The 21270-nt window shown below is 39.1% G+C and overlaps 1 protein-coding gene across 2 annotated transcripts in view; it reads right to left on the reverse strand.

The window, feature by feature from the left end:
• The window catches only part of LOC135161589 (uncharacterized), a 78090-nt gene that overhangs the window by 27920 nt on the left and 28900 nt on the right, over positions 1-21270 (reverse strand). For both annotated transcript variants that reach the window (XM_064119293.1, XM_064119292.1), the window contains exons 2-3: positions 19303-19559; positions 7688-7883 (exon numbers count right to left, since the gene is read on the reverse strand). In XM_064119293.1, coding sequence (XP_063975363.1) covers positions 7688-7883; positions 19303-19506 — 400 coding nt within the window. In that variant the 5' untranslated portion in view covers positions 19507-19559. The remainder of the gene's footprint in view (positions 1-7687; positions 7884-19302; positions 19560-21270) is intronic.

The following is a 21270-nucleotide window of genomic DNA, read 5'->3' on the forward strand; positions in this document are numbered from 1 at the left end:
TGTGACATTCAGTGATTGCAAAATTTGGAAATTTCGTCTACCTTTCAATGATGTAATCCCTCATTTTGAGTTGTATCACTGATTTACAGAAATCCATCTCTGATTTTCACACAAAAAAAAATTTGCAATTGAATTAATTAACTATTCAAAAATTAGACTTGAGAGTCGGAGATTTTTGGCCGAAATTTGCTGATAATGATCCTGATTTCACGAGCTTAATTTTATCAGAAAATTCTAATTGAAAGCTTGTTTTCATGTTGCTTAGTCTCATTCACCGAAAAACAGTTTCCTCGAAGTTGTCTGTTATCAGGCACCTAGTCACTGATTGATGAAAATAGCTGTACAGCAATCCAGCCCGAATGTTTACCCACGACAGCAGATAGCTGTTGATTTTTACCAAAAATAATTAGCCATTGAAAGACAGATGGCAACATCTTTGGGCGCTCGTTCTCCATACATCGATCAGTGTTTATGAAGACGCGTAGGAGTTCACCGAGGTCCCGAAGAAGTGCCACGATGCCTTACCAGTGATGCATACACGAAGAGAAAGGGTGAAAAATCACGGTAGGGAACTTGCAAATGAGTGGGAGTGTTATCTGGAACGGGCCAGTTCCCATGACCAGGTATGTGAACTCTTCTGTCTACAGTTGACTCTAGTTTGCCCTGATTTCTGAATGTTAACGCCTAAAGTACCCAACAAACACCTCAATCCCGAGTTTATTCACTCATCGAGATAATTTACCACCTCAACCCTAAACGTATTGCCACTTCTATCCAATAAAAATCCCATAAATTTCACGTATTAAAATTTGATTGTAATTTCAGCATCAGTGACTCAAACGACTGCATTCGCTTCATGAGCATATCCGCACTTCGCTTTCCCATGTTCAATATGGAAAATTGAATTAATAACTGGCATAAATTGTTCGTGACGAAACACAGCAATTCAATATCAAAACTGTGGGGCCTTTCGCTCTCAGTTGGCGAGAGAAGTACCCGCATGATCGATTTTTGAAAATGTAATCGCTCTTTCTTCCAACGGTTCCAACGGCTCAATCCACTGGCTCCAATGGAACCATCTGCTTTATGAGCAGCGGACACTCACTTTCCCATATTTAATATAAAAAACTGGATTAATAACCGGCATAAATGGCTCATGACGAAACTCAACAGGTCAATACTAAAACCGTAAAGACTTTCGCTGTCGGGCGTGGTCAAGGAAGTCACAGTATTATAATCAAATTTGGGAATATGTGGGCGTTAATTTTCATAAATTTTCTGTGCGTAAACTATAAAATGAACTTCACACATCGAAAATTGAATATTGAGAAATCACTGTGAAGTTTTTGGTAATTCATTGTGGAATTGGACAAGAATGAGAATATTGAGGTTCAATTAATAATAAGGACAAATGATTTTGAGAAGAAAATTGGTGAATTAATAACCATTTGATTATATGTTGAGCAGCAATGATGCCGATCGAAACATCTGCTTTATGAGTATCAGCACCTTGCTTTCCCATATTTAATACAAAAAACTGGATTAATAACTGGCGTAAATTGTTCATGACGAAACACAGCGGTTCAATATCAAAACTATAGAGACTTTCGCTCTCGGGTGTGGCGAGAGAAGTAACTGCATTATGATCGATTTCGGAAATGTGTTCTCTCCACATTCATCTTGAGGAATAGCTTCTTGGGCTTTCACTCTCAAGGACTAATTATCAATAAGCTCTAGACACAAATAAACCTCCTATGATAGTTTTATCGTAATGCAATAACTGGCAGGAGTTGACAACATCTTTAACTCCATTAATTTTAGTGAGTTCATTTGCTAGTTTTTCATAGCATTTTTCTATTAATTTTCTCTCCTAAATTTCCGTAAATACTCAAATATTTTTTTGATCTAAATGAAGACTGTCAATTAAAAATAAAATGACCTTTCACATAACGTTTTCATTTTATCTTGAGGAGTAGTCATCACTTGTGCTTTCACTCTCAAGGACCAATTACGATTGAGCACAAATGGGCCCATTCTGATAAGTTTTGTCGTCCATAATAGCAGAATCGCAGTTGAATCTTTTCTCACAGTTTAAACATATAAACGTTAGTCCAACAAAACCCCCGGATATCTCTGTGTTACCCAGTGCGTCGTGATACTGAAAGAAGTTACCTCGTGCGACGAAGTTGGCCAGAAAATTGCCGATTCTCGTTAAGATAACGATAAATGCACGCGCGGCACAGTATAAAGTTACTCGGTTAACTTCCATACGTATAACGAGTTGAATAAGGCCCCAGCATGAGTGGATCCAGGGACACGGATGATCTTATGCCGGTTATAATGTTGTTGGAGATGAGAAAAAAAAAAAGTTTACAAATTCTCCCAGGGCTCTGAGGATGCGGGATAAACGCCTCATGATCGCAGTCAAACGTCTCCGATGGCTTGCAACAATGTGCTAAAGGCCCGTGTGTGTGGGTTTGAATGTCGTTCGATGCCAGTCATTTTGCAGGCCCCACGTGAAATCATTTGCCCCATTAAGCCATTATCGAGAGGTCGACTTTTCCTGATTTGTATGGATGGCATTCTCACACTATTTGGGACGATGAAACGTGACAATGAGGTTGGACACAGGCAATCATCAATTTCATCATTTTATGCTTTTGAAAATTGTGGGAATTTTCTGAAATTGATCAGACAAACGACGATAATGAGGCCGAAATTTTGGGTCATCAGGAAGAGCGCAGGTTCTCCTCTCTTCGAACTTGACGAAATCTGGGTGAAGAGATTTTCAAAAAAAAAAGCATGAATTGGCATTCTCTGGGCCTAAACGTATGGGCCCCATCGATTCTACACATTCAGAATCCCTCGAACTACATTACCACGTACACTAGCCAAGTTAATGAGTGAACCACCTTGAAGAGGCAGTCTTAGCAATCGTGATGCGACATGACTCGGAATACACCACACGATAGACGATTAGGCTCCCGCAACAAGTCCTAGTGCACCTTCATCTACTTGGTGGGCGTGACCGAGGGAGGTCCAGGATTAATTTATTAGCCGAGTGGCAATTATCCGTTACTCCATATCAGTGTATTCGCATTCCCCCGGTTTTTCCCCTGTTTGTGTTGGTTGAATATTGGTTTGCCTTTGTGAGAGGCCAGTGTCTCAAGTTTTTATATCAGTGAAGATCGATACACCGCGATTTTCAATGCTCGTGGCTTCACCTAACCCCCTTGGGCTATCACGTGGCTAGGTGATCCAGCTATTGACTACTGGTATTCAATAATCGTTTAATTATGGGCTTGTGGGTGCATTGATCGTACGGTTCACTGGCACTTGGTGTTCATCACTGATTGGAGATTGGTGGAAATTCAGTCACGGTCAGGTGATTATTAAGTTTTGATGTCTGAGGGGGTAATTCATTTATTTAAAGGCGGACAGATTTGTTAATTAATGGGAGGATCGCGCATTTGGGGTTTTTATTAATTGATACGGTTCGGTGGATTCAGCACAGACTCGTGAGTCATTTCAATTTCCTGAGATTTTTCACGATTTGCAGAATTCACGTACGTTAGTAATAACAAAAGGTTAATAATAGAGGGCAGCATGGGGTGAAATTAATTGTAAAATATTTTTCATCCGAGTGTCACACGCGTTTTCCATTTCTTTTTTGATGAATCAATAGAAAAGCCGTTCTTTCACAGCTTTTATTCCTGTTATTGTCAACTTCTTTCATCCCAACAATTTGCATGAGTCGCGTGGCCATAACCAGGGAAGATGCACCCAAGCCACTTACCATACATGACAAGAAGAAAAGACAGCAATTTTCACCGGAGGGGGTCGACTTATTCGACTCCTAGATAGGGAAATCGCGGCCTGTCAACGTTTAAGCGTGAGATACTCCTTTAGAGGACATGGCCTCGGCCTCGGGCGACTCTCCACCATCGAGATTACTTCCCACAACTAATACTTGTCCCAGTGAATAATATCAACTATCTCGACTTTAAAATCATGTTCATGATTTTTTTTTCCATTCATTTCTTATTCCTTCATTTTGCAGATAATGGGTGAAACATTTTGTGATGCAGTCACGTGCCTCGAGGTAGTCGAGGTAGTACCGACCCAACTGCAGACTACGACGGGCTTTTGATAATGAAAGGATGATAAAAAAAAACTGTGGCTTTCTAAAAGCTATAATTAAAATTGTAATTATATTCATTTATCATTGTGAAATGAGCAATTAAATCACTTTTAATATGAGCTGCTGGATGAAAAATGGGAAGAACTTATCTGACCGAATGAGAAATGTTTAAAATTGTTGGGTTGCATTAGTCCAAGTGAGGGGAAAGGGGATGAGGCCGTGGAATTGGCCGGGATAAAACTCCCCCTCCGGGCGTGCGCCACAGTACGAGAGAAGGTATATGTTGGGCATCTCTTGGTAGAGATGGTGAGGAGATCTGTGAGAAGTCGGCAACACCACCAGGCCACTATCTCTCCACCGAATCGCCCAAGGAATAGAGTTACGTCGCCGTTCATCCTTCCAACTTGGGGTCTTATATGTGTCTGGATACTTTTCACATCTCGTAAATTCATCTTTGACAGCACCTCTACACTGGCCGGGCATTGGCCATTTTAACAACAGGAAAAGATGATGGTGAGGTGAGTAGCGGTGAGGAAGGGGAATAGAAGCTGAGAATCAGATGCTGGGGCAACTGACACTGATGAAAAGGATAAATAACGTACGGTTGTACGCTGGCGGCACTTTTGCGCTGGAAAATTCAACGAATATACGTGAGATACTCGCGAGATTTTGTATTACCAATTGGATATTGAAGGGGTAAAAAATTTTTTTATGTAAATCAAATGAAATGGGTGACAATTCCTGCGGATGACGTTCAAGAGAAAATGATTTTTTATCTGTTTTCGACTCTTGTCTCGGTACGCAAGATCGCTAAATTCCAACAAATGGACGGGATTGCGGAGGGTTGATAGCACATGAAATAAAATGTTTACGGGAAATAAACATGCGGGGAGGGCCTTCAGGGGTTGACATTCCTCACGTCGATAGGAAAATTCCGGAGAAGTGGGAACACCGATGGAGGTGGGATGTTAGACCAGCCAGAGAGAAGTGTTTTTTTCGTAAAAATCGCCAGTCGGGGAAGTACTCGATGCTCGTAAAGATTAAGGAGCCCTATTGCATGGAACACCCGAGGGTTAGGTGATACTTCTGTTGGGGAATCTGAGGAGATGAGAAAAATTGTCATTCCGGTTGAGGGAATAGTGCCATGAATTGAAAGATTCTCAGAACTTGGTCGAAGTAGTACATTGACATTCGGCCATAAAGACCCAGCCGTAAGTAGCAGTTTAACCTGAGTTAATTGTTGTACCGGAGGTAGCGCACTATGTACTCAGGTGTGATGTTTCACACACGTGAGATAACGATATTAATGGCAATACGAGGAGATCCCCAAGTTAAGCCCATGTGTGTTAGTCGAGTGTGCCAAGGATGCCCGCTGGCATGAGCTATTATCAACGGGAAATGCGCCTCTTGTCGCATTATCAACATAATCAATCTCATCAACTACCATGACCCGGTGATTTATGTCATTCAACTTTCGCCCCATTCGGTAGCTAAAATCATGCGAATTTGTTACTCATAGAAAGCCATTTTTTTATGTAGAAATTTTTTTAAAGTTTCGTGAAAGATTGTGGAATAATATCGCGTGTTATTTTGAGTAAATCCATCGGTAGGTGAGAAATTTAAAAATTTTTCTCTTCAGTTGAGCCTGATGGAATGATGAATTTTCGAGCGTCTAGACCCTCTCATCAATCAATAAAAAAATAATCAATGATGAAGGGAGAGAGCGATGGGTTGGAGTGCGGTGTCAGTGATGAATGCGTGGGGTAAACAGCCAGACGAAGACTGGATAAAACGGAAGTGCAGTGTATCAAGACAAATGAGTCGTCCTGGCATTGATGCTGGCGGCGCCCGCATCTCCAGATTAGTCGATTCAACGGAGGAAACTCGGTTGTGAATATCCACCAGGATATTCAGTCAGGGGGGAATATAGAAAAGGCTCTGCGGAACGAGTGGCCTCGCGTGTCCAGACGGCTCATTACGCGATGCCCGGGTTTACACGAATTTTCTTTTCGGAGTTATCAGAAGCGGAAAAATTTCATTAATTCATGTATCATTAATTGATTAAGCAAAAATTGCAGAGCGTCATTAATTATTTAATTTTTAAAATCAGTGAAAGTTGCGCCTTTTCAAGATTTTTTCTCTCTGGATCGTAGCGCAAATTGCATTTTTATAAAAGAAAATCAGAATTACATTGAGATGCAATTAAACATTTCAGAGATGTCTGGAAGGATAATTCATACAATTGTCGATCAACTTTGCAACTAGAAAAAAATATTGGAAGAACAAATTCGTCTCTAAAAATATCATAAATTTCCAATTATTTAATGTTTCTTCGGTCTTCCCAACTCTCAGTGTCCCAACATCTCCGAAGTATTAACGATGGGTGAAATATTTTTTTTTATTGACACTGGCAACGTTTATTTGAATAGAAAGTATGACGTATGTATCAGGGAGTAATTTATAACATAGAGTCGATGAGGAGATGTTAAAGTAACGAGGTTAATTACAGAGTTTCACGATTCGACGGAGTTTGTTGTCGGACTCAAACCAACACTCAAGTTACAGTTGGTACTTTTCGTAATTAATATTATGGTCAGTATTAAAACTTCACAGGGTGGAGTTTACGAAGATTGAAAAAAAAATAATGGGAATATGTTGAATTTAAAATTCGTGTTAACGAGTGAGAATTTGTCTGGAGGATATGAACGTGGGTGGATCAATGAAGAGATGAAAACGCGTATTGACTCTGACTGCCTGATAAGGTGGTTTTCTACGTAGGTGCGGAATTAGTGTGCCACCACAAATTGATACGACTTACGCAAGGGAAAAAGTGTCACAGAGAAATAAAAATGAATCTCCGACATTTCTTCCTCTCATCTTTCTTTTTTTTTATCATATCCTATTTCATCGATTTATGGGTATTTTCGTGAGAAAATATTCTCCACCTTTACTTTTACGATAGGTCATATACTTTCAAAAGGTACGATTAATTTTATTCCTGATATAATCCTGTTCTTCTTGCTTTTTGTAATCATTATCGTATTTATCAATTTGATTCTGTCGACGAAAAAAAAAACTTTCAATTCTCAGTAGAAATATCGGGATTTTGAAACTCTGCTATGATAGAATCTACTGAACGAACAATTGTGGGAACATTTAAAATTTCCCCTTATTCTAGCAAGATTTTACCCCGCGATGACTTAAAAATATTCTCACTCAGTCATCTTTCGCTCAGATCGAGTAGTTGATCCGCATTTACAGATATTTTAAGATTTATTTTGGATATTAGGGCTTTTAAACAGACGATTTCTTTCTCAAGTTAACTTCACTCCTTTCATGAACTTCAACTGCATACGTTAAAAATCAGGAACCGCGAAAAATTTTTTCAACGTAAAAATAAAAATTCCGCTCCGGGAAAAAAAAGTTCAGCCAAGAATTGGCTGAACCAAGACCACCATTACCAGGTACCCTAATTATCATATTGGACATGACCTTGACAAAAAAAATTTGCCCCGGTGCAAGTAATTTCAAACTGTTGTGACTTACCGAGACACGTGATGGCATGATCAGCTGGTGGTCTGAGTACATTACGGGACCACGCTGCCCGTAGTACTTCCAATGCACATGGTGGACCCCCCACCATCAAAACACCCGGTGACACATGTCCCTTGTACCTCAATTGCCTCATAGCATCCACCAACGCTGCATTCCACCAACACTTGGAATTGGCCTCCAAGAAACTCTGCAATGAGATTGAACGAATAAAACAATAAGTAATTAATTAAAAACTTGCATTCCAATTTAATTGCTTCTCATTTTCAATTGAAAATGAAAATAATTAATTTTTCATCAGTTACATTTATCATTTTGCGAATGGTGAAAGTGAAGAATGTACGTTGGCTTTCCCCTTCGGCCAGCGATTTCATGGGTCTCGGGAAGTTACACCGATTTACCCGATGAAATACGACGGTGGATAAGTGTTTACCGCTTGTGGAGGACCGTTGGAGCCACTCATCACCCTCCAAGTTCTTTCGAGTTTTTTACGAGAGGGGATGGAAACACCCCCGGTACTCTTGTTACGACCCTTGGCATTTATGCGCTTAGTGTCATTATGGCGGAGGGTGAAAATAGTCAAATGATGGGTAATAAAATGCAGACAGAGGAGTAGTGTTTTTATGGAGGGGGTTGAAGACAACCCCCTTCTCATTCGTCGATAATTGCGATCGAAATGAATCACTTCAACTCGAAATTCTCAAACAGCACAGGATCGCAAATTCGTTTCCTAAAATGATTTTTCATTTCTAGACAGTGAGAAAGTTTTAATACTTATTATTTCACCGAAATTAAGGTGCAATTAATATCACCGTAACGTACCTAACAACGGAATAATTTTCAATAATTTCTCTTCGTGTAATATCTCTTTGCCAAATATCCTTCACAAGAATAATTTATAAATTCATTCTAACAGTGCAATAATTTTTCTAAAAGCAATTCCTGTTCGTTCGATAATCGAAGATAAGACTAATCATGTATTAACCCGTGAGATAAAGCCACCCATCATCTACATTCCCATGCGATGAATTTTTACGACACTTAACGACACTGAAATCGACTCACTATCCTAAATTACAACACGATAATCACGGGCTTTCCCCACCAGGATAATGCGAAAGGCCCTGGACTAATTTATCAAATGGAAAATAGTAGTGTTAAAGATATACGCTTGATACACCTTGTGATGAAAATTTATGGACCAACGGAGAGAGAGAATTGCCAACGACTGAGGTTGTACTGGAATAATAGGGTTAATTTGTATATTCAACGTACACATGGGAGACAGTAGACGGATATCGCACGCTTGTGCGTTCAAGACGTCGACTGATTTTCACATGGGAACGAGGAATGGGTGGGTGAGATGCCTTGGGCAGTGCATGCAAAATTTCTTACGAATTATACAAAAAAAAAATATAACAAGCGGTTATTTTTTTTCAGCGACTCAGAAAAAATTTCAAACGATCTGAGAACACTTTTGCGATATTAGAAAAAAATTATGTGACGTATCACTTAATAATTAGAATAAAACTAATTTCCCTCGTCGGTATAGGGTTTTTCTTTTCCGAGTGAATGACATAACTGATTTTCTCTGCAGTCGGCCTTTGGACTCGTCTGGCGTTTGATGAAACGTAAGTTTTATCCAAAAATTTCAAAGCCACTGTTCACGTTCACCTTGAGAACATTGGGCTATTTGTGCCAATGGCCACGACCCGCTGCATCATTCAATGGACCCCAACTAGTACAGTCAATCCCCAGGGAGTCTACCTCTTTTTGCCTCCTTCAACCCTAGGAGCTCCACTTCTCCTCCAGACTCTTGATGTGTCCACAACCCCGAGGGATTATTATTGCGAAAGCACTTTACCGTGAGGAAAAATTCGCCCGAAGGGAATGTCGCCGACAAGTTGGAATTTCATAAAATAAAAACATCGGAGTGTTGTTGATTCTGATCGGCCAATTTTTTCATTCCCTGTCCTGTCGCAACGGGTTATTAGAACTGAATTTATAAATCAGTAAGTAACAATTTGAAAAGTATCACTCAACAACGTTAATAATAACAAATTCTATGTAGCACTTCCGTATTTGCCGTTTCTCTGTTAAAATTTTAGTGCAGTTGACAGAAATATTCAGTCAATCACTCCTTCAGTTGATGAATAGAGGGGGAGGGAGGGCCTTTTTCGAGTTAATGGGCCATTTTTTTTCTTATTCATCGTGGAGAATGATTGTTGGGGTACGCGTGTACTTCAGTTGAGAGTTAAGTGAATGGTGTGTACTGGTGTGCAGACGCTGGGAAGTCGGTATATTTCAAATGTTGTCAGGCGCAGAGTTTGCGAAAAATGGGAAGCATTTGGGGGAATCGATTTGACGTCTTTTCAGGAGTGTAACTTACTTCACACTAACTTCTGCACATGCGTGTGAGGGCGGTGAGAATCGATTCGAGGCGAAATGTTTTTGGCATCAATGATTGACTGAACTCACGACTTTGAAAATAGCAGAAGTTTCATAAAGTGTTCTTTTGCACAACATTTGGGAATTTTTATGTGAATTTTTTAAGAACTACGATATCGTCAAATCAATTATCCAAGTCACTTCCGCAATCGCCAATCAAACTTGAGTTCAATAAATTTTCCTGAATATTTCTTTCTGCGGTAAAATCACTTTGTTGTTTTCCGATATTCCATCAATTTGTCACTGAATGAATAATTCCATTAACAATAACAATTTCTACTTTTTCCCCGTGGAGCGATTTTTTCCCTGAAATCGCTTGAACGACTTTGGTTATCCGATTGACAATAAACGAAAAATTTCCATAAAACCACCATTGGAATACCGGTACCGACTGACGTTGCAATATATCACTCGGTCGATATATTCTCTCAGAGTACTCCGCCTGCCAGACTGAATTTCCACAGTGTGTAACTGGCAATGAACTTGCCCAGTGCATCACACAGACACACATATACCCACAAATACGGCATACGGTCGTTGCCGTGGCGGCTAATTATTATGCAATATGCACTCAACGTTCTTTCACGCGCACAATTACCCTTTAAACTGCCTCGAAAAACTTCACCAGTGCACACGTGAGACGGAATTATATTTTCATTTACATTATTACCTCAATCGTAAACGTCTACTTTCATGTGTAACTCCATGGAGAATTATAAAACATTAATTTAACCATCTCTGAATTTTATAGCGTCGTTAAAATGTAACAACACTCCCCCCTCCCCCCCTCAATACCACTAATTCCGTGTAATATGATTGAGTCATTTCGATGGTTTAATTTTCAAAATGAAAATCTTATTTGCTAGAGTAATTTATTGCATACACCGTTAGAGTATTTCTACCGCGACAAAACCATTTGTTCATCATTTTAGTTGGGAATTAATATTTTATTTGCAGAACCACAGGCAATGTTGGTTATTTCGACACATCAAAAGCAAAAGCGACAATTCCAAAAGCATGTCACTGATTGTCAAATGTTGGTAATAAAAAATCAAAAATTCAGTGATTTCGTGCTCCAACGAAATGTGAGTTTTTAATATGGGAAATGATGAAAATACTGACAACATTACAATTGACGAGGCATTACCGTCAATATTTAATCAATCAAAAATTGAATTTGATGCAATGGCTTGGAAACACTGTCTAATTAATTTCTCAACAACCATAAAAACTGCGATTTGTAATCATAAATTTACCTATCACCAAAATTCCAATCGCAAGTCACTCGTTCCAAGGATACACTTTGAAAAATTTTATATTTCAGACCAGTTATAACTATTATTAGTCCCGAAAAAAATATAAACAATTGATTCAACAATATTATAAATTCTCGTAGAACCCTGAACCCCCAAGTGATCCCTCAATCCCATAAAAAAACTGAATAAACAAATAAAGCATTTATAACTTGCACCCTCCTCCCCACCCCCTCCTCGCCGTACTTCCCGAAGAAAATGAACGATCGTATGAATTCACCGAGTCAATTCCGATCATTAAGTGATTGTGCAGCCAAGTGTAAAAGACAGGCAATTGAAATTGTTCGTAATGATAAAGAGTGCCGATGATCGACTCACTTCTCCAGCATTCGTCACTGACGTTCCCAGCAGCCTTGAGGCGCCCCCATGGTACCAGACACTGTCTCTCGTTTGTCCATACATATACACATATACACACAAGCATCTTATCTCAGCCGCGTCCTAGAACCCACCCGTAGTTTAATCAACATTCAAGCCAACCCCCTTATCCAGTCGATACAACCGTAACACAACACACACTGGATTTAACTTGAAAAGCCCCGAGCATAAATCACGATAACATAATTTATATGCTAATATTCAAGCGGTACGCGGGTATCCCGGACGTGGGCAGTACTCGATCCACCGATGTACTTACCCTGTATATACGTTATAAGAAGGTACCTACTTTTACGGTCTTGACAAGTGCGTCCGTATCCACTTGTACTCACCAATCGTAGCGAATACACTAGAGAGAGAAGGATATTACAGATCACTGGGTACGACGTGTGAGCCGATTCTTCCAGCCTCGTCCTCGTTCTCCAGTGTTTCAACGCGTGTTATTTACATTTTTCAGTTTTTTAAAGAACTAACGAATAAATACGTTGTCTTGTTCTCCGTCATTTTTAGGCTTGTTTCAGAAATTTTTTTCCCCCCTATGGAGATATCGGTATCGGTATCATTGACAATGTCGAGAAATCGCTGTCGCTTTATCGAGCGCTGAAAGCCCGGTATCGAGTGAATGAGACGTTATTGGCGCTCGCGGGAGTGTTTTTGTGGAGATTATTTTAATGGGAATTGAGCTGTTACACTCGCTGTAACGAATTTCTCATATTGAAGTGAGATCTCGAGTTATGCCGGTTTATTGCCTATTATATTTTCATTAATGAGTTTTATGAGACACGGGGACAGGTACGGTGTTTTGAAATTTTGCATTCATTATGGAATTTCAGGATTTCATTTTTTTGTCGGCATTGTAAATTGTTGAGAAATATATTTCACACATGGGATATCTGTTTATCAGAATAAAATTATTTAAAATTGGTTCCAATTTGAATAGCGTTCAGAGCGCATCAGTTTAGAATAAATCAATTATTCGTAACGTTGATAATTTCCGGATGTATCACTTTGAATTTTTTATAGCAGAAACACTGGCCCAAAATTTATAAAGTTTTCATCATTTCTTCGTGCGAAAAATTGTGAAACTGATGAGCATTGATCCGGAGTCCCAGGAACAATTTGTCTCATCGACATCGCAAAAAGTAAAATCAGTTTATCATTGACTGGTTTATGCATTACCCAGTGAAGGAGTGAAAGTGTGCAGAATGCATGAGGATCGGTCAAGCCAGTGGTTAACGTCAACGGTTTAGAGGACGATGGTGGTTTTTCGCCTCCTTGTCCACGGAAATCAGCATAACACACGCCTCTATTGAGATCCCGCGATGCCAACTCCCTCCTCCCTTCGGCGAAAGTACACCGAAGCGGTTTTGGTATAAACACGAGTTTGTTACGCACTTGAGTTGAAAGCCAATCTCAAGCCTCCCCAACGGTTTTTTTAACACAAAAGCGAGTATAACCCGGTGGTATGGGTGAATGTTGAAACTGTCAATCCAATTCTGTACAGTACGAGTACGCATGTTCATTAAGACAGTAGAGACTTAACTCTTGTCTCAGTACCGACTGTTCAGATGGATTTCATGGAGTTTATTTTCGTGATAATATTTTCTCAACTCCAGTGGGAAATAAAGTATTTCCGGGTAAATGAAAACTCGTGAGATGAGAATTTCTCGGGGTTTGAATAAATAGTTGAAATCATTAGGTGGAACTATAAATTATATGGGATATGAAGTGGTCGATGTAAATACTCTATTTCAGAGATTCTCACTCGGTAATGAGCAAAAAATACTGTTAAACCGCATTACGAAATTCTATTTCCGGGGTTTTTCATATTTTCTATTTGCAACTTTGACGAAAATTTATGCCGAAGGATTAAATTTATTATAAATTATGTCAGTGGACATGTCTTCGGAGAATTTTCACATTTTTACAGGTAAATTGATAGTGAACATACTCGTAAACAAGCTACAGCATCATCGTAACTGGTTTTAGTGCTAATTTAAGCAATAATTTTTTTTAATGAAGAAAAATATGTTTTTTGATAATAATTTGATTAAATTGAGACGATTCAAGGTCCGTGCAAAATCATTCCTGCTAATAATTCTCACAATTAATACTCCCAAAGAGAAAATTACTCCCCGGCAATTTTACGCCTGAATATTTGTAATCATTAATCAGAACCATAAATAAAAGGTATTAAACAGCTGATGAAAAGGTACGATACGAGAGATGCGTGTACGCACAGTCACGATTCTCTTCCGCGGAAATAAATATAATTCGCATCGCCGAAGGCCGTCTCGACTTTGTAATTCACTAGTTTACCGAGTAAGGAAATTCCTCCTCGTGTTGCCCCGAAGGAGACGCCTCACCTCCTGTTATCTCCCATGCATCCTCCTCCGGGTGGATTCTCTAAAAGCCCAGTGTTCAACCCCAGCCTCTTTAACTCCTCTCCCATTTTTTTTTATTCATCTTTTTTTTTATCGACAAACTGCAAACCACCGGGAAAACGTAACGCCACGTAGTTGGCACAAACGTTTTGCCCGGTGGCTTCCTTCTTCAATGCGTTTTCTTTTATCCGGTTGCGCGAACTCGCGCAAAACTGCAATCCACTGCGATCGTACTCCTCTCAACTAGTTGTGCGTGAGTACAAACTCCAACGGGTGAGGCAATGCCCCCGTACCTCAGGCGGTTTTCTGGGAATTTTGCCTCTTTGAAAGATCGATAACTGATCATGGTCAATCAGATTGCAGAATCAGAGTTACATAAAACACAAACTAATTTGCAGTATTCAAAATTATATAAAATATCGAACACTCTGCACTATTCAAGAGTAATCAAGAATCACTGCAATGATCGATGATATTATAAATCATCAATCATAAATCATAATGAATCGATGTATTATTCCGGTGAGTTCTATAAAATCAATAAGCCATTGAGGAACAATTAAACTCAGCGCCGGCATCTTCACAAAACTATTTGATCCCATCGTAATCCCCCGAGGCAAAAAAATTCAACGACGAGATGAATTTAATATTCATCCGGATATACTCAATCATATCAATTGAACGAGTGCCCATCGATGGGGACTTATGTGATATACTTTAACCCGAGGTATCATCCCCGCGGCCTCGTTCATATCGAAATCGCGATTTCCCAGGAATCCTTACATGGCGTTGAGGCTCGTGGGTGGTGGAGCCGATGGAGGTGCGTTCGCAGAGTCATCTGGGTTGGGAGTAAATATTGGACATGAGAAGGGTCCTTGTTGGGGCCAATCAAGGACGCTCCCCTACGAGAACAAACTCTCCGTCTCTGTTTTTTTTCCCCTGATCACGTACAGATGACAGTCTGACCAATCGTTGATTTGTACAGATGGAACGGGGAAGAAGACCTCGTTAACGCGATATCGATCGTGACGATATGGTTTATTGCAATGAGTCCTTAATTTTTCATGAGATGATAACCATGAGAATAATTTTACGTAATTGTTTTTTAATTGAATCCATTTTGCAGTGACTCACTCATTTAATTTCCGAAACAAATTGAATTTTAATGTGGAGATTTGTTTAGTGCTGCTCCAGAAATTTTTTTTATTGTCATAATCCTACGTGTTTGCACTAACACGTAAATTTTGATCTCAATGGTGAGTAATGATTGCACGTGTTGTGCGGAGTTGGGTAATAATCACTGATTATTGTTCACGGTTGGAAAAAAATTGAAACTTCATGGATAGTCGAGTAATGGTATCGAGTGTGGTAATTATATTCGAAGGATGATTTAGTAAAAAGATATCGTTGATGAACAAAAAATTAATTTGATGTCAATCAGCACGTCAACGAGTTTTTATCACTTTTAATAACAAAATTATTTCCACAAAGTGAATCTGTTGCATTTATAATGCCATTCAACACGACGTTAGATGCTGTATTTTGAAAGTCGTCCGTTCAACAATCGATCGATTCCGATATAATTATTTGGCTTTCGCATATGCGCGAAATTGATCAATTCACTCTCTCCAACTGATCGTTTATCATTCATAGTCGTAAATGTCATCAATTTGATGGTCTGTCATTTTTTATTTTGAGTAGACGCGACGCGTTCAATCCTCATACTTTCCTCATAACCTCCAACAATTAAGCCATCGCTGGATGAAAGGTTTGTCCAATCATATTTGAAAAGTATGATTTTCGAATCGTGAAAGTTGGTGAATAATAAAAAAAATTTCTATTCACATCAATAGTATTTTTCAATAATACCATTCATTGCGTCATAATTATTTCACTTTATCATGTTTATCATGCGCGAAATTTATCAATTTGCTCTCTCCAAATTATCATTCATTATTACCATCCATGAATATCATAAATTTGGACTCGCTCAATTTTCACACTTTCCTCCTAACATTCGGCAATTAAGCCTACGATTTAGTGAAAGATTTGGTCAATTATATTTCCTTAATTATGATTGATCAAGTCTCTCTTTCGTTCCTCAATTATTCTCCTAATTCTTCTCCCAAAAGATTACAAAACGAGATCAACCACGTGTATTTTTTTTCAATTTTCTGCATAAACAATCAAATGAAGGCCGTGTCATACCAAAATAACTAACATTTATCTATTTAAACAAATTTTCTGATACTTGACAAAAAACAGTCAAGTTTTTTTCTGTAAAATTCCCAGCTCTCTAGAGCTAGGAATCCAACATCATCTAAAAAAATGTCAATAAAAAACCTATGGTGACCTCCATAGCACTAAGAATCCTCTACTAATATTCTCCCATCAACTTTTATCACCCTAGAAGGATAATCTCACCGTCGAATTTCACTTTCCATAATCGTTTTGTCATTACCATGACAAACGAGTTCACAATTCCCCGAATGAAAAAATCCAATTTATCTCCACTTACTCTCTTCAATTCCAATATTCTCAAAAGGTTAATGTTTTGACGTATTCTCGTTAGCACGCTATACTCATGTTGACTTTATTACCACCGACATAATTCGTTACTCGATATTTTCCGGTTCTGATAACGCCAGTACCAATAAACTCCAGCAGACTATCACCCATTTTATCCAATTTGTTCAACTCTAGAATTGTTACCCGACATACCATCCCCATCCTTCGCAAATTATAGCCCCCCTCCCCATCCCCACCCCCTGCCCTGACAGAGAGAAATATCTTCATTGCGATGAAACGACTGAAAATTGGAATAAGAATTTATAAACGATAATTTTGCAATACGACAGAGCAGTTTATCATCCATGACCATGTAAATGTTCCTTTACTTGGCGGTGGTGTATCCTTATCGACCATGAAAGAGAAACGGTATACGTTGTAACAGTAAACGGCATTACATTTTATTACCCGGTTCAATGACAGTCCTTTAATATTTAACTAACTGCCCGGTCAAGTGTCTGCACATGTGTTCGAACCGTTATCTCCCGGCGCGAAGTGTTATCACAAATATTTTAAACGCCAGTGTTTATTTAATGTCGTAGAGGTTTACATGTTTTTTTTTTATTCAGTAAAGTGACGATATGGGGAAAAAAGAATTTCATTTACCGCAGGATTCCATGAATTATAGAACATCCAGGATAAATATTAAATGGTAAATATGTATAAACTCGATTTTCTCGGGGTCAGTGATATTGTCGCCTCCCGTAATTGAATAAGTGTATGTAATTTTAGAGGTATAGTGACAGAGCTATGAGTGACTTGGAAATAGTGGAATTGCTCTGAAAAATAGAAATTTTTCAATCGCAGATGATTTAGTGTACCCGGCAGCTTTAAAAAATCACGACAAATTTATTGATTTACGGGGATACGAGAGAAATAATACAAATTCGCAATGTGTCGCACTACCAGAGATTTATGCCAACATCGAGGACAATAACGTCATAAATAAGACAAGTGTTTATCGTAAATTATGTTATGCAAGGTCTAATTAATTTTACAGTCTCGTTGAATGAAGTGACGAAATAATTGGAGGGGATTTTAGCTGGCCATGCGGAATTTCGGAGTGGGTCACTGATTATAAAAAAGTAGGATGCCATTGTTTGTTTTTAACGATTCAGCAGTGACGGACGATGAGGTTCGTGGAGTTTTTTAGGGAATTGTAAAGAGCTTTGGCTTTTGATGATGCTGAGGAGGAGACTCCAGGCCAAGTGGCCTCGGAAATTCAATGGGTGGTCTACATTTTTTATCTCAGACACTGTCGGAGTATTTTTAGACGTACATCGAGGGAAGAATCGTGTAAATGAATAATTGAATTTCAGCGAAAATTCGAGATCACCCTTTTACATAAAATTTTTTTTTAAATAAAAATATTTCCACGTTTTTTAATAGTTTAAATGTCAAACCCTTGAACTTCCTAAATTGATATTCACACAATCAAAAAAATTCCTGCTGTTCTCGACATTGATTTACCCGATTTTGCAACTGGTCATAACTCATTGAATTTCATTACTGTAAATATAACGGTACGTCCAATCGGAAAATTCACTGTTGCGAAATTAAATCTAAAATTTCAAGAGCGCTTTATGAAAAGTTTGATGACATTGAATTCAACCCCATTAGACGCTGAATATTCCCTGAATGCTCTGAATGTATGAAAATTGATTTTCAATATCTGCGGACCTCATAAACCCCTGACTTCTTGCCACTGAAATCTTTGACATTTAATGTTGTTATCATTGATGCGTTTAATTGTCATAAAAAAGTTATTTTCAGCTGAAAAACCCAACACTCATCTCATCACCTCAAATGTCAAGTCCCTGAACTTCCTGAAATGATGGTTACCCAATCAAGAAAATGCCTCCTGTCCACAGTATTTATTTTCCAGATTTCGCAATTGCTCGTAACTCATTGTATTTCATTGCCGTGCATATAACGGTGTGTTCAATCATAGAATTGACTCCTCGAACGCTCCCCTCTGATCGTAAATAACCGATCAACAAGCGTCGAAGAAACGTATCAGCCCTCACTCCACCCCTCCCCGTAACATTTACTCACAACTTCCAGTGTCGAAATACCGTCTGGACGATTGTATTCAGTTTAACGACAGCATCTCCGCCGTTTGTAATAATAAAAACAGCGGGAAAATGATGCAACTAAGGAAGAAAAAAAAATCGAGAATCCAACCGCCAGACGGAGAATCGTTGGTGTTTTTTTTTTTCGAGGTTCACTAGACGATAGTCGTTACTTAGACTCGGCATTACGACGGTGAGGCACAGATTTAAGGAAAAAAGAGATACCAATGGCATCTCAACAAAAAATTAATTGCCCATGACGTCAGTTCCCCTGAAGTAACTCTTGGGAGGATAATAGCGTTGTTTAATTGCTCGTTGGAGAATGAAAATTGCCGACGAAAATAATGATATACGCGGTGAAGATCTCAGTCAGGGACTGGCAAGACTTAATTTATTTGTCATTGATCTAAACCATCAATCATGCATTAAATAATCATTCAACTTACTTGGAATAAATTGTACCCCTTGTCGTACATCCACATCTCGTCAGCTGGATGATGCTCCTTGGTGGTGTCATGCTGATTGGTGGTGAGTACAGAGGGAGGTGGTCCACGACTGAGTTGAATTGCAATTGATCTCTGCAGAAGAAGCAAACACCTCGTTGGCCCGGGTCCACCCGGACCCGTTCCATCACCCAGTATCGAGGACATCTCTTCCGGACCCGGCTAGCGTTGCTTACGACCAGGCGGCGGCATTTCGAGGACTGCAAGCAGATTAAGAATTATGATTAGTTCCGGCTTTGCTCGTTACATTATCATCAATCATTCTGACGGTATCGGCTACGTTGAGATTTATTTGTTTACTTTGAGGATGAATGCGGAGGATGACAGGTTTTTTTTTAATGGGCCGTGTTTTTTTTTTCATTTGTGATGAGTTGATTGAATTCCATTTATAGAACAGGATTTTTTATAAATCATTGGAGTATTATCGCAATTTTTTTATTACAAAAATAGACTTTCTTTCTTTTTCGGGATTGATCGGGTTTCCCAACGATTGAAATATATGTATAGCGGTACAGGTTAAATAATAAACTCAATATAAACCAGAAGCTCCCAATGTAGGAGATAACACAAGTAGAATATCTGCAACAATATGCAATTTTTCACAGCACCAGGGACAGATTCTGACTTTACCATTCCACATTTGTTCATACCCATTGTTTTGCATGAATAACCCTCCTCACGAATACAATTTTTTTTATCGCGAGCCTCGACTGAAGGTTGAGGCTGGAAATATAGAGACCATCAGTCACGTTTTGTTTGTCACACACCATTCACGACTAATTGTGGTATTATTTTCCTCTCCGAAATTTCATAAAAGAACAATGGAAGAAAACAACAATGAAAAAAAACAACAAAAACCTCGTTCTACACAACTCGTAACCTGACAATTCCCACTGATGATTTGATTATCGAAGTTGGGCTCTATTCCACACCTGCCTGAGGCTTAAATTATAAATAATCATTCCAATTAATTCCCATCTTCCCCTAACAACGTGCCAATTTATTTAAAATCATTTCCACCTCTCTCGTCCTTAACGGATCTAACGGAAACGCCACTTTGATGAAGAGTTCCTAATGCTACAATTCTTGAGGGTCGGAGCCTCCATTCGTCATCACATCACAGGCCGCCCCGGGGATGAATCAGTCGTGTTCCGTGGACTTTGTGACCCCCTATGTACACTCAGATGTATGTGAAGACTTCACCCCTCGTCAGAGGGAATTTTCGTCATGAGATAGAACCTTCGACGATCATCTTGTCAACGCCTTCTTGCCTCTAATTGTTTCATTCACCCTTGGACATTTCTCCAGGGGATAGACCAAATTGTTATTACAGCCCAGTAATTTTTTCTCCGCAAAGTTATTGTTTGCTCCAATTTTTACACAGGTATCACAATTATCTTCGTGTCAAATTTGAAAAATTCGTGTCGACTCTCAATTCCCGAACAATGGTATCTCCAGCAGCACTATCATTTATCATTAATGCCTCCCATCGACGATTGTCTCAATCCATTTCTTGGAAATGCAGCGGAACCTGCCAATGTTTGTCTCCCAAAACTTGTCGAGGTTATTGTCCCAATGATCCTCAATATCCCAGCCATTGACCCCATCAACTTTCTCCCTTCCTCCAACATTTTGGTGGGGAGCCACTGCTATCGAGTTACCCGAGTTTATCATCTACAACTATTCCAGCGCATCGATAAATCTCAATGCCAAGTGAAATTGTCTTCTGATATGTCTTAAGATAAATTGAGTTGAATGGAGTAACTGGAATTATCGAGCGGTTTGAATGCAGAATGAGTATTGCCAAGTGAATTTAAATAAACTTTTGGCGATTGTCTGATTGCAAATGAGGATTCAACTGATACACCAGCCTTGTACCACATTTGGTAAGGACGGAAGTGTCACCAGACC

The sequence above is a fragment of the Diachasmimorpha longicaudata genome, chromosome 4 (genome assembly GCF_034640455.1).
Source record: "Diachasmimorpha longicaudata isolate KC_UGA_2023 chromosome 4, iyDiaLong2, whole genome shotgun sequence".
Classification (NCBI taxonomy): Eukaryota; Metazoa; Arthropoda; class Insecta; order Hymenoptera; family Braconidae; genus Diachasmimorpha; species Diachasmimorpha longicaudata.